This window comes from Typopeltis vanoorti, chromosome 5 (genome assembly GCF_054136105.1).
Source record: "Typopeltis vanoorti isolate ZY-2024b chromosome 5, IOZ_Tvanoo_1.0, whole genome shotgun sequence".
Classification (NCBI taxonomy): Eukaryota; Metazoa; Arthropoda; class Arachnida; order Uropygi; family Thelyphonidae; genus Typopeltis; species Typopeltis vanoorti.
The window spans coordinates 9,480,963-9,495,667 of NC_143553.1; the positions used below are offsets into that span (position 1 = coordinate 9,480,963).

General features: G+C 35.6%; 1 protein-coding gene across 3 annotated transcripts in view; it reads left to right on the top strand.

Moving 5' to 3' along the window:
• The first annotated feature begins 1,442 nt into the window (after window positions 1–1,442).
• LOC150106221 (protein tyrosine phosphatase domain-containing protein 1-like) overlaps window positions 1,443–14,705 on the top strand; it is a 719,641-nt gene continuing 706,378 nt past the window's right edge. For all 3 annotated transcript variants that reach the window (XM_090392247.1, XM_090392246.1, XM_090392248.1), the window contains exon 1: window positions 1,443–1,558. In XM_090392247.1, the coding sequence (XP_090248373.1) occupies window positions 1,553–1,558 (6 nt within the window). In that variant the 5' untranslated portion in view covers window positions 1,443–1,552. The remainder of the gene's footprint in view (window positions 1,559–14,705) is intronic.

Here is a 14,705-nt window from a genome sequence, read left to right on the forward strand (position 1 = left end):
AGCGGGATTCAGGCCAAATAAAGGTTGTCAGGATCAGATCTTCACTTTACGACAAATAGTTGAGAAGTCATGGGAATATAACAAAATATCTGTATTTTAGCTTTGTCGATCTGGAAAAGGCATATGAGAAGGTGCCAAGAGAGAAGCTATTCAATACGCTACAGTTGTATGGTGCCAATGGGGCATTACATCAAGCAATACGTAGTTTTTACGTGAGTTGTAAGTCAGCAGTTAGAATTGAAGGAAGTACAGGAAGATTGTTTAATATTAAATCTGGTGTCAGACAAGGATGTATATTATCCCCTCTGTTATTCATTATCTATATGGATCACATTATGAAGGAAAGTGGTATTAAACATGATATCAAAATTGGAGATGTTAATCTCAGCTCTTTGCTTCATGCAGATTATGTTATACTTCTAAATAAATCCGCTACAAATCAGCAAGTTTCCCTGACTACAGTGAATAACTGTTGTAACAGATATGGTATAAAGGTCAGCATTAAAAAGACAAAGACAATGAAAATAGGCGGAAACATTGAAAATATCAACTGCATTGTGAATGGAGAACCTATAGAACAAGTAAAACATTTCAGCTACTTAGGTACGATTTTTAGTGAGGATGGTAAATTAAATATCGAAATAGACAACAGGATCGACCAAACTGGTATGATAGGAATTTAATTGAAGAAATGTATATGTAATGAGAGAGAAAATTAGTCGGAACATTAAATTAGCTGTATACAAGATAGTGTTCAAACCAGTTTTAACTTATGGATCTGAGAGCTGGGTCAGAAGTAAAACACTTGACCAAAGACTAGAGACCGCAGAGATGAGAATCCTGAGAAAGATTACAGGTTGGCAGGAAAACGACCCAGAGGAAGACCAATATATAGGCGGATTGATACGTTAAAAAGTTCCTTAGACAATAGAAATGTAAGATCCGATAATGTTGGAGTAACTTGACAAGTACCAGACTGATTTGGAGAAAAATTATAGATAGGACGTTAGTAATGATGTAAATTTTTCATGTAGTACTATCATATCCTGTACACCTCTTGAGGGTACATGGCAAGAATTTGATGATGATGATGATCATAAATATTATATTATTTAACTGGGCTATCGGTCTCCAAAAGGTAGATGTAACAATTAAATTTTTGATAAATAAATAAATATCTTCATTTAGTCGAAGTTTATAACAACTGTATTTTTTAATAAAAGTCTGCTTAAAATCTGCCAGTTTTAGTATTAATTGTAAGAAAGAAAGAAAGTAAAAAACGATATAGTCATATTTTTCAGTAACATTTTCGATATTTTTCTTTGTAGTTTGCTCTTTGGACTTCAGATGTCTATAGTAGTAGTGGTGGTAGTAGTAATGTGCAGTGAGAATTGTGTATGCTACAACAGACGCGCAGTAAGAGGATATATTCTTCAGTTATAGGACGATATTAGAGCTTGTTTGTACCAGCTGACTGTTCAGGTTCATATTGAATTATTGACCAGGTACGTTTTGATAGCAGCGTTGCTGTTGCCATGGGAAATCCAATGCAATGACCGTAAGTATGGCTATGTTGGCTCTCTCTATTCAAAACCAGATAATAGTGTTTTGTAAGTTAAAGTTAAAAATATACAATAAGTGATGACGATATTTATATTATTCATTTCAATAACTACGCCACGTGATGCTTATTATAACCCACAGAAACACTATCGCAAATGAGTTATTCATTCACTCTGGGAAGACGTGATGAACTACAAGGTAGGTTTGAAGTTTATACAGCTTGAAACACATTTTTCCAGTTTAATTATACGTGAATTATTTTTGGATTTGCGATAAACTGCAGCTAATAATGACTTTCCTATTAATATAAAAATATTTAAAGAATTAATAAATGAGTAAAGCTTTTTCCATCAATCACTTCCTTGAGTTGACAGTTTTTGTGCACATGAATGTGCATAGACATCACTTTTCTCTTCTTTGAATGTCGAATTGCAAACGCTTTGAATGGTCTAATTAAATATACTCGATTTAATAACTTAAATGTATTTTAGTTAATGAAATTAATTAGAAACTGAAACGAGTTGATAATTAATTTCTAGTTAATTTTCTAATGATTAAAATTAAATCGACTTCCTTAATCTTAAGAAATTGGATATTAAGAAATTCTATCATGATTGATTCCTGTTAACATAGTCTTATTTCTCTGTAGAAATAGTTGTCATTTTTATAAAATCTAAGTTTTTATGTAGCGCATATGGAGTTTTTTCCCCTCTTAAGCCGAAGAAGAAGGGGGGGGGAGAGCAGTGACATATACAAGATGCTAATGTGATATCCCGTAATCTTATGCCCAACTTCTCACCTTGCAGTATTGCTCCTAGGTATAGAATCGGCTATTGAGATTAAGATAAGAATATATAAAGTTTCAAGGTCTTAAATTTAGCATAGTTTTTCTCTCTTTGCAGAGAAGAGCTATTATGAAAAAAACTTTCCAGTTTTCTTCATATAGCACAACTATCAGTCATTTAAATAACCAACATCAGTTTTACATATGAAAAATATTGAGATATACACCGAAAAAAAGAATTATGCAAATATGTGTTGATACTTTCTACCTGGGATGATCTCAATTGCAAAGCATAATGCAATTTGACTGTCGCGGATCGCAAGCGTGGTAATATAAATAGTTATAATATGAACCGTAGTAGACGCTTATTATTAAGTTTCATTGAATTGGAACTCATGTTGAGAGGGGGGTTTTCGGCCATTCATTATAATGGACACCGATTAATATAATTCATTCGTTGCTTCATGAGTCAGACAGGATTCAAGTAAAGGCATAAGGAGGAATGGAAAGCTGAAAGACATTTTAGCTGAAAGGGATATTTAGCCGGTCTCATACGGAGGTGGAATGGAAACTGGTGGGATTTCATCACACAAAACAGGCAAACTGGCTAGATGAATATATGCAAATTTAGATATATACCCAACTCATGAAAGGTCGCAAGACCTGTAGCCTATCAGTGATATGTTGTCAAGAGAGTGATAAGGAGGAATCTGTTTACTTTTTTTTTTTTTAAACATATGAAGATGTTATTCTTTGGGAAGGCAGAGTCGGGGAGATTGTGCCACAGAACAGAAATAAATGGAATGAAGGAGGAAGCACAGAAGTTGGTTCGGCAAGTTTTGAAGCTGAATTGTAAATGGGTCTTGGTCAGCAGCAGTTCTTGTGATTTCAGAGGGAAGTGAAGGAATGGTAGCGGCAAATTCAACAGAGCACTGTCCGTGAAAGTATCTGTAGAACAAGCAGAAACTCAACGTCTATGAGAGAGAGAGAGAGAGAGAGATGAAAGTGACTATGTGAGCGAGAGATCATTAACTAACTAGACTGCCCTCTTCTAGATAGCATCGAACAATCTCAAAGGATTTCGGTGCACAATCCCAAGTATGTGAGCAATATTCCATGGTTGGGCAGAATCGATATTTGTAAAGAGTTAGCAGCTCTAAAGGTATGAAGTAGTCTTGAGCAGAAGAGTATACTTTTTTTTTTGCTGCTGCAGAAGCTATGGTTGGGATATGTTTGTGCCCGGAAAGGTTGGAGGTGTAGGTCAGTCCAAGAAGAGAAATCTCTTCGTGTTCAGATATTATGATACTATTCGTAGTTAGAGGAAGCGATGTGAACTCTTTCTTGCGAGACAGGACTGAGTTTTGGTGACACTGAAATCTACAAGGCTGTCCTTGCCCCATTGAAATATAGATAGGAGATCAAAGCTCAGGATATTGGTCATGGTGAATCTTGAGGGTTTTGACAATTGGAAACTTCAAGGTTTGTTAAATGAAAAGGAAGAATAGAGTGTACTGTATTACGCGAAGTAATGGATAGAATTGAAAGTCTGTGAGAGCAGGTCATTTATATACAGGAGGAAGAGAGTGAGTGAAAGTTCAGAATCTCGGGGGTACTACTCCTCCATTGGTGGGATAATAGTGGATTGTTTCCACTCCTCATATTTTAGTGAGTGACAAGTGAGAAAGTTGGCGAAATAACCCGAACACAAAGTTTGTGTTCAGGTTATGGAAGACTTATAGATGATATGGAGTGAGCAGTTCTTGGTAAAGTGGGGGAACCTGGTCATGAATGCACGAATTAGAAGAGAAGAGTCAGTAATAACTCGGCCTTGTCTTTGGGTTACGTGTTTGAGAGTGGTGGAAACATGGGTAGATAAAATTTGTGTCCAATGGCCTTGAAAGGGATCAGAATTATCACGATGCCCTGACTGGCTTCAGAGCTTTTGTTACTTCGGCTATACTTCAAACAATACCCTCCTCCTTTCTCTTGTTTGACAGGCTCTACATTTTACGTGCTCTCAACTGTCATCATAAAGAACATCTCATAACTGTAGTTTAATATTCGCATTCCAGTATTTTTTCCTCGAAATCCAGCAACCCAATTTGGTGCAGATTAGTTCAAATGTGGAAAAATTAATACTACAGCCACCTTTATTACTGAACTTACACCTTTTAATCTGTCTCCAAACTTCAAATTTCTCTTCCATTATTACTTTTAGATTATTTTGCTTAGTTTCTCTCTTGCAGTCCATTCCAGCCATAGCATAATACATTTCATATCTCACAAAGTGCATGACCATACACTAGGCAGCAACCGAACCAGAATATTCACCCATCTTCTATGTGCCACCATATTTTAATCTTCAAATGTGTTCTGTGCTAGAATTATTCTTCCTGATTTGCTTCATCAGAGCATATCTGGTTTCTTTTTAAACCATGCATTATATTATCGATATATTGTCAGTACTGGTTCAAGCATCCCTTCTAGTAACCTTCTCCCTCTTTAGATACTGCTTATCCCATAGTCATTTCGTTAAAATCTGCCAATCAGCTAGGTTCCTATCCTTCTCCATTATCCTCAGTTTAAACACGAGAGTATTCGTAATAAAACTCTAGAAATATCACCATACAATTATCACTCTTCCCTTTCGGTGCTATCTTCATCTTGTTGGGAATAATTCAGTAATTAGGTTATGTAACAAATGACTGAAGCCAGGCATTTTCCTGACAAATTCATGCTTTCTCATCACATCAATCCAATATAGACTCTTTAACTAAGAAATAACAGTTTTGGAATCCTCTTATGAAGTAAGATTCATTTACGATTTTTTTTCTTTCAAAAGTCAAATGGGAGAAAAAATAAAACTTACTAAAGTTGAAATGAAAATAAGCTTACCCGTATTAAGAACTCTACATGATTTACCGTGCATTCAGGTTCTTTACTGATTTCCTAGCCTTTTCGCATATTACTTGTTCAGGTTGCTTACCGAAGGGAAAGTATTTCTCCTTCCCACCATAAGAATATGAAATGCGAGCGAGCCATTGAACAGAAATGACAGATACGCACTTGCATGTTATTATAATGCAACATAAGATTATCCTCCTTCATATTTTAACAAATCCTTAAGAATTTAAACAACTTAAAGCAAATTTCCAGTATTAATATATTGTGCCTTTGCTGTCTCCATGTTCCTCCTTTTCCCTAGGCTATCTTAAAATTTCTTATGCATAACTCCGCAGAAAATTTCACTACGAGAGTTTGCCGTACCCTACTGTCACTTATATATCAATCATATGAACTTCTAAATCAACGCAAATAACACTATACTATTACATTATAAACTATTACAAACAGAAACTGCATATGCCGTTTTTGAAGAAATGCCTTCCACATTACCTCATACAAAAATTTGTAAAAGTACCAGGAAATAAATCCATTTCTGGTAATAATAAAATTTTCTTCTTTAGCCTCATTCCATCCACTGGTGGATATAGGACTCTCCCCCTAACTTTCCAGTTCTGTCTGTCTTTAGCCATGCCCCACCATCTTATGTCAAACCTTTTATAGATCGTTCCTCCATCTTGTTCTCTGGCGATATTTCCTACTTCTCTTCGCCATGTCAATAGAGGTGTGCTGGTCACACTAGTAGATTGCCAACCGAAAAGTGGACAAAATCGAGTGGATACCAAGAGAAGGAAAATTTGCCATCATGCCTCTAAATCTTTCATAATACAAGCGCTTAGCTATAGATACAGCATAAAGTCACAAACATATAACTGTATCCACAGGGATAAAAATCAGCTAAACTATCTTTTAAGTTAAAAGGAATGGCAAAATTTCTCCATTAAATTCAAATTATTAATTATCAGTAATATCTACTTCTATTAAGAGTATTTCTCGTAATAGAAAAACGTCATTATATATATAAATTTCAGTATTTGTATTGCTGTTTCCTATTTTTAAGACACCTGAAGAAGGCTGTCAAAAGCCGAAACTAGTATTAAAATCTTACAAAGATTTTAATACTAGTTTATTTTCACCAGGGGATGGAATGAGGCTAAAGAAGAAAATTTTATTATTACCAGAAATGGATTTATTTCCTGGTACTTTTACAAATTTTTGTATGAGGTAATGTGGAAGGCATTTCTTCAAAAACGGCATATGCAGTTTCTGTTTGTAATAGTTTATAATGTAATAGTATAGTGTTATTTGCGTTGATTTAGAAGTTCATATGATTGATATATAAGTGACAGTAGGGTTATATATATATGTGTGTGTGTGTGTAGAAAGTATTTTACCCTAGGTATAATAAATGTTAAAGATACCAAGCTATTTTAAGCCTGGTTTTACTCCATTTCCCAAGTAAGCAAACAGACAAACAAGTCAAGTTTGCGCCTGCAAGTGTTGCAAGTCTAGCTGACCCTGCACTTAGTAATTTATCAACACAAGCACATCCCACCTTCCTTTCCCCACCTCCACTTATTCCGCGCCCAAAGAGAGTAAACGTAGCGCCTTCGGTTCTTGGATGCTGTACATTTATTTAACTATACGCTTTCTCCGGACGAAAGCGCAGTATTAAACAACGTTTTAAATTTACTATTCCTCCTAAAACGTTCCCGAGAAAGGAATACATCACCGAAGCAATAAACTAAACTAGAAAATTACCCAAAGACATATAATAAAATATTTATATTTTAAAATCTTAGACATCGTCAATGATTCTAACACTTACAAAGTAGCCATTGAAGACCCCACACCAAATATTATAAAACAAATTGAAAAATGTTTACATCAATTCGAAGAACACAAAATAAATACAGTCATCCCTCGAAAATACGTCCGTGATCCCATAAGGGAATCAATAACATTTTCGACTATACTTTCGAACAAGACGCAAGCGAGCGTAAGGTAAAGCATGCACAGCGGCAACCTCCCTCGGCAGTCGGCACGTGTCCCCCTCAACAGTTCCTCTGTTGATTATGTGTTAAAGAATACAAATACACAAATAGGTTATTTGTGTATTTATCGTTAAATATTTCGCGATGTTTTGTGTAACATGACCCCTACACCCACAATCAAAAAAACCTAGTGAAGAATCACAGAAAAAGAAGCGAGTAATTGATTTTGAAATGAAGTTGCAAGTTATAAAGCAACATGAAGCTGGTAAGGCCGTCAGTGTGATCGCACATGACTTCGGATGGTCTCATTCTACAGTGACGACCATTTTGAAAAATAAGGATAAAATCGTAGAGGCTATGAAAGGATCTGCTTCCATTAAATCGACAATAATGACGAAGCAACGACAAAGTCCTATCGGTGATATGGAAAAGCTACTTGCATCATGGATAGAGGACCTGAACCAAAGCGCATACCCCTTGGCACTGTGACCATAACCGCTAAGGTACTAAGTCTCTTCATGTTGAAGACCGCCCCCCCCCTGAACACACATGGATTATGGCCATGAATACGTAAGTCGAATCGACTTACGTCCGATTCGACTTACCTCCTACAGGATGGAACGGAACCCGGACGTAAGTCGAGGTATGACTGTACACTGCTAAAAAAAATCACTCCTCGTACAAATCTCTCCCTACTATTTTGGGACAAATTAAGATGCATAAATCAGGTTACCCCATACGTCCCATAGTTTTATACATGCTTCATACATCTGCATCACAAGTTCTTTATCCAAATTTATTGCACTTCTACTTACTAAAACAATTGTTCAAGTATTTAACATTTATGATAAAAATACTCACTCTTCCCACATATAAAGTAAACCACCATATCGCCCAGCAGTATTTTTTTATTTATTTTTATTTAGATGTTTCTTCTCTATATACTAACATTGACGTGTCCTAAACATCGTCCACAGTCTGCACACACATGACCAGACCCTATTGGAACGTACAGATATTCTCTTCTACAGATAGTCTCTCTCTAATAAGACTAATCTTAACAAATTACTTTAAATACAATAGTCAGTTTTACTAATAGATTTTCGGCCTTCTCATGGAACAGAGCATTAACGGTGTACTGGCTGAAGAAAGATGTTTCTTGCTCATATCGAAACTCAATTCTTATCCTCCTTCCCCACCTCTCTTACCCATTGGTATCTCTTATTACGGTAGATTCATAAACGATCTTTTGTGCATCGTTAACGCAAATACTATGCAATAGTTTGCTCTTTCAACACTTTTAGCCCCGGATTAAAATTATCCGTTGAATACGACGAAAATAAATCTATAAACTTCTTGAATTTGACCCTCATTAGATTCGATCATCATATCAGTACTCAAGCGTATCACAAACAGAAGAAGTTATTTACATTTCACCTATCACCCTTATTGTATCACAAAATATCTGTCATATTAACAATTCATTATCACTTACAAACACTAATTTTCTGTTACGACTTAAAATCAAGAAATTACTCGTCTGAAAGAGATCTTCAACTGTCGACAGTATCCCAAACAACTCATACTGTGCTATTCACTCATCCCAAAATCACGTCCCATCTTCGCAAAGCCACATGTCAAACCCGCATATAGTTTTAATATTCCCATATATCCAAAACATTTATAAAGCCATGAAACGAATCTTCAGATATTCAAATTATGGAATTATCTTCACCACTACCAACACGCTACAAAATTTACTAAAACATACAACCACAATGGCTCAAGTTGGCATGCTAATATGCCATAATGTCGTTTTATAAGTTTAACTACCAGTCACGATGCAATACCTGTTTAAATGGGTTCCACCATTTCTTCTATTGAGTCTCGCTCAAATGAGCATTATCAAGCTTGTAATATTCTTGTGCCAGACTACTTACTTTCCACCACAAAGAAAAAATACAAACAAAAACATACCACCACCAACAACAAATCCTACTAATGAGATATTCATGCATGCAATTGCATTTAAACAAACCACTCCTGAAATCGAGATTACTATTATCGATTTTCAAGAAAATGAGACCGAATTACGTTGTTCTGAATCTCTACCGATAAGAACCTCCCAATGCGCTATAAACACATCTTATTTACTGCCCCTTTCATGGCAATTAAACAAAATAAATTATTTCCCGCTACTCTCACACCAACCGCATTCTCGAATCACAGAAACTTCCCCTTATCACAAAAATCGATCATATTTCTCATACTTCTCCTTGAACCCATTAACAGACAGAGCATTCCCAGCTGACACTGGCAGCTCATTCCGTTAATTCACAACTCTCCAAGAGAAAAATCTACTCACCTCCCCCTTCCCCTAACAACTGCGCCTTTATTCAGATTCCAGGAATGACCTCTTGTTCAGCTCCCTCTAGTCGAAATGTTTTTCCCTTGCATCAATCCTATAAATCCTTCAAGTAACTTAAATGTTTCTATTATATCCCCTCTTTTTTTTTTTTTTTGTCTATCAACCATCTTCTACAATCAACACAACCTCAATCTATCCTCATAGGGAACATTCCACAGACCACACAATTTGGTCACTCACCTCTGAATCCTCTTCACCACTTTCTATTCACCAAAAAATCCAGGAGACCAGATCTGAGCACAGTAACCCAGATGAGGACGTTATCTTTTTATAGATGAGTAACAACTTATCTCTACTTGTTAGTGTTCTTCAGTAGTCAAGTAACCTTATGAATTACCTTAGCAATATTCCATCTAAACTCCAACTCTGTCTACCACCACCCCTAAATCCCTGGCTTCATCATTTCCTGGAGTACAGTTCCATCAATGTGGTACACAGCTAGTAATCGATTCCAAAATGCATATGTTTACATTTCTCCACATTAAACTGATACCATGACCTTTCCCCCATACTGATAGCCTATTCAAATCATTCTGCAAACTCTTTACATCGTCTTGGAAAACTATTACTTTACCTAATTTTGCATCATATGAAAACATCTGAATATTTATGTATAAACTAAACAGTAGTAGTCCAAGAATCGAACCTTCAGTAGCTACCCTCTTATCTGCATAACCAGTGTCGTATCCATCCCCATTTGTTCTAAATTTCTTAACAGAGTTCCATGTGGTATTCCTTTTCAAAATTCAGCAGAGCCATCGTGTGACTGTTTTCCTTAACCAAATAAGCTGGCACTCCATTATAAAACGTTATTGAATTACTAAAACCTCACCGACCCTTCACAAAGTCATGTTGCTCCTCATTGAGTATCATATTCATATCCACCCATTTCTGAATTCTCTTTTTGGCCAGATTTTTCAGTACTTTTACCACCATGGCCGAGCTACAGGTTGGTCTGTAATTTGCAACTGCAGTTTTAGAACCTCCCTTATGCAAAGTAATTATTTTGCCCTCTTTTCAGTCCTTAGTATTCTACCCTAACTGAGACTTTCATTAAGGAGCCTAGTCAGAGGCATGGCCCCTTTCCTTGCATAATTTCGCAAAACACGAGTTGATATCAGATCTAATCCCACAGTTGTATTTACATTGAGTTAGGATATTCGCAGTATTAACCTCGCTTGGTATGCCCTTGCAAAAGTGGTCACTCACTTAGTAACTCAATTATTTTATCTGCTTCTTTCCCCTCGTCACCATCAGCACTCATTAAATTTATCCTTCCATAGTCATTCTTCCTCCTACTTGCTACTTAACGAAAAAAGAAAACAAATCTGGGATTTCCTTTGGCCTGCTCGGCTAACTTCTTCCCATATTCTAATTTTGCTTTTCTTACCATGTTGGTCACCATTCTCCTTATATATCCTCCACAGCATTTCCTTCTTCTGCAACTCCCGCTTAATTATATCACTCCTCCACCTAACGCCTACCTAATTAACTCACCTTATCTGGTAAGGTAAGGAGAAGGTGTCGTTGGATTTATACATTAGTGAATCCTAGGAAATAACTTCGTTTGTTTGGAAATTTTGCGTCGGACAAAAGCGTTGAAAGAAAGGAAATCAAAAAAGATGAGAATGGTTTATCCCAAGTTAGTTTCCTCCATTCTGGATGTTTAAATGGTTTAATGTCTGTTGACTGCCGGATATGACAGGAATACCAATGGGAAATGGTAGAAGATTTAATTCCTGCAATGCGACCGTATACTTCGTAGATGTTTAACATACCAAAAAAAAAAAAAAAAAAAAAAGTCTAAGCTTGACAGCCTGGCACGGGTAACAAAAAAAAAAAAAAAAAAAAAAAAAAAAAAAAGTGTGTGTGTGTGTGTGTGTGTATACACACACATAAACAAGTTGTGTAACTGGGTAAGAGTAATTATCGAAAAATGCTGAAATTTGAATTTTTATCAGGAAAACATAAATGCGATATTTTTTTAGGACACTGGGGATAAAAATGAACACACAGGTTGTAACTAAGACTAACTGTAGTATTCGTGAACCGTATCTGGAAGGTGACCTAGATACAAGCAATGGATTCTTTGCAAAGTACCTTCCATCTTTAATAAACACGATTTTTCCACTTCAGTCTGACCATGATTTGTCCACTTCACGTTTCCAATAAGCAACATGGCGGATTTAACCTGAATATGCTTTAAAAATCTCCTACCTTAACTATCACAGAAGCTTGGCCTTTCCTCTGAGATGAAAGGGGGTGCACTCCATAGAACTGGATCCTTGTTTACGTTAGTTTATTCCTAGTTAGTTTCCTACAGTCTGAATGTTTAAATGGTTTAATGCCTGTTGACCAGTGGATATAACGAAAATGCCAATGTGAAATGGTAACAGAAGATTTGGTTGCTTCGGTGGGACCATAAGTTTAACGTACTTTCACATGGTAGCGTCCTGAACTCACTACTTCAAAAACTGAAAATATTCATTTTTTAAATGAATTTTAAAATGTTCATTTTTATAAGGAATATGTTCCTTTATAATGTTTTTAGTTTTGTGACTCACTGGAGAGCAGAAGTGCTGCAGGTACATATTAATATGCTTGTGTAATTTTGTGACAACGTTTCTTGCGCCATAATATTAGACAGCCAAGAAGAAAGCTTCTCTAGTCACCGATTACACTTTTTTTATGAGTTGGTTGATTTTTGGCATTAGCAAAAAGCCCCCTTCCTCCCAGAAACGATTTATAATCCATAATCTCAGAAAAATCGATCGGGGGGACTTCATGTCAGATACCAATACGGATATTAGGGTTTAGAATTATAAAATGGCGGTAGTTTGCCGTGATCTACTCCATGCCTCTAAAATCATCGCTAGCAGAGCTTTCGGTAACGGATAGGGCGGAGACGGCCTACGTCCTGTTTCCAAAAGTTTGTTAGTGCCAAACGAGCTGTCTAAGTTTGTGGGAAATAAGATACACCCTATGACATAAGCGTCAGAGGGCGTATTTTATTATTAAAATCCATCATTTTCTGATAATGACATTTATTTTAAATTTCAATTTGCATTTGCAGTTTTAAAAAAACATGGATTTCTTTTTTTTTTTTCTTGTTTATTGTTTTACGTGACACTTCCATAAGCTCTTTAGACTCATCGCAGGGGCTATACTATACCACGCAACACTACATGATATAAGGTCCACGCCATACCTTCGAATACCCACTGTGCACTGTTTTTGTCTTATTAGTTGAGTGTGTTCTCTGATTGATTTACTATTTCTGCGAAACGAAAAAATTCGAGTTTCCGGCAGAGAAATTGTGCTACCTCCATTTGAAACCGACTAACACACACACCTTAACTTGAAATAGTCCTATAAAGATACCACTAGTCATGACGAGAATCAAACCCATGTATTTTTAAATCGAAAGCGGGCGTATTTCCATCGTACTTGTAATTGCATTATGGATGACATTTAAGTGAAAATTTAGCCAATTAACTTCCGCGATCACATACCCCGCATATCATGGTAATGGTAGGAACGAGAAAGAAACCCTGAAACTCGACGCAATTCACCTGCTGCCTAAGAGGCACTCACAAAACTTTATAACTTTATAATATAATTCGAATCCACAGCTAATCAGTTGAAGAATGGAGAAATTGTCCACTCGGTCTGTATTACTAGAAGCCGGGGTAAAATTTCGCTGTACTTTATTGAAATGTTCTTGTTTCACTCTTTGCATTAAAAATAAGCAATGGTGGCATTTGCGAACTGTTAGTAGTACTGCATATCAAGAAGGCAATATCACCAGTATAATTGGCTGTAGCCTTCTTATAGACTTCGCATCGGTGTTGATTTAAAAATGTACCTTACCAATAATCCAGGTCAGTAAGTGTCTTCTGCCATAAGCGGTACTTTTAAAGATATAGTGGGAAACTTAAAAAATGGAGTTTCAAACTCCATTTTTAAGCATCAAAAAATAATTAATTGAACATGATTGTAACAACGTGCGATAGATTTTTTGCTTCCCACATTATACCTATTCGAGAAGCATTTCAGTTAGCATTTGTTATGCAGTTACCAAATTGGAAAAAAAAAGTATAAGTTAAATCATTCAGAATTTAAATGTAATATTTATTTTACGTTGACCACGTTAAAAGATGCAATACTAAGGTGACCATACGTCTCCGAAACTAGACGTATGGTCATCTAAGAGGATGAGGCATATGTTTCATCCTCTTTTTTTGCAATTCGGCTTATATTCGCCATTACGAGCTGTTATTGCTGTAATAACAAATATACTTAATTATTGTTAAATTATTTGGTCATTTAACATTAAAACTGGGTTATTTTCTTTTGGTTTATTAGTCGACCATAAATATTAAAAGATCTACACAATTGTGAACAAGTTTCACCAGCTATTCTGTTTGGCATCTTCAGGACAAGAAAGTCGCTACAATAACGTTTACTAGTAAAAAAAAAAGAAGAGTGGAGTTGCAGAGTGAAATCAAGTAAAATTAAAACTGACGCGTAACATCATAAGCATGGAGCTAATAAACGAAAAGAAAATATCTCAATTTTAACAAATATACTTGTGAGGCAATCACAAGATAAGCAAGGTATATTAAAGATTACGCTCTTCGGAAAAACATTTCATTTCCTGTTAATTAACTCACCTAGTTAAGTAGCGAAGACATCATTCTTTTGTTAAAAAAAAAAAAAAAAAAAAAATGCTTAATTTAAAAATGGTGTCACCGTCTTCGAAATTGCTAAGAAAAGTCACTTTATACAATCATTCAGCAATTTTTATCATTGTTCTGTGTGTAGATATACATTTTATACGTTCATATATTAAATTTAGCTATCATATCTTAAATGATGCTTTTTTTTTCTATTATTAATTCATTTACGATATAACATTTAATATTTTAATACGTTATTTTAGTATGAAACGATAGGATTTATTTCATATCAGGAAACCAAAACATGACATTGCTTATAAGAAACATATTGCTTCATAATGAATAACTAATTA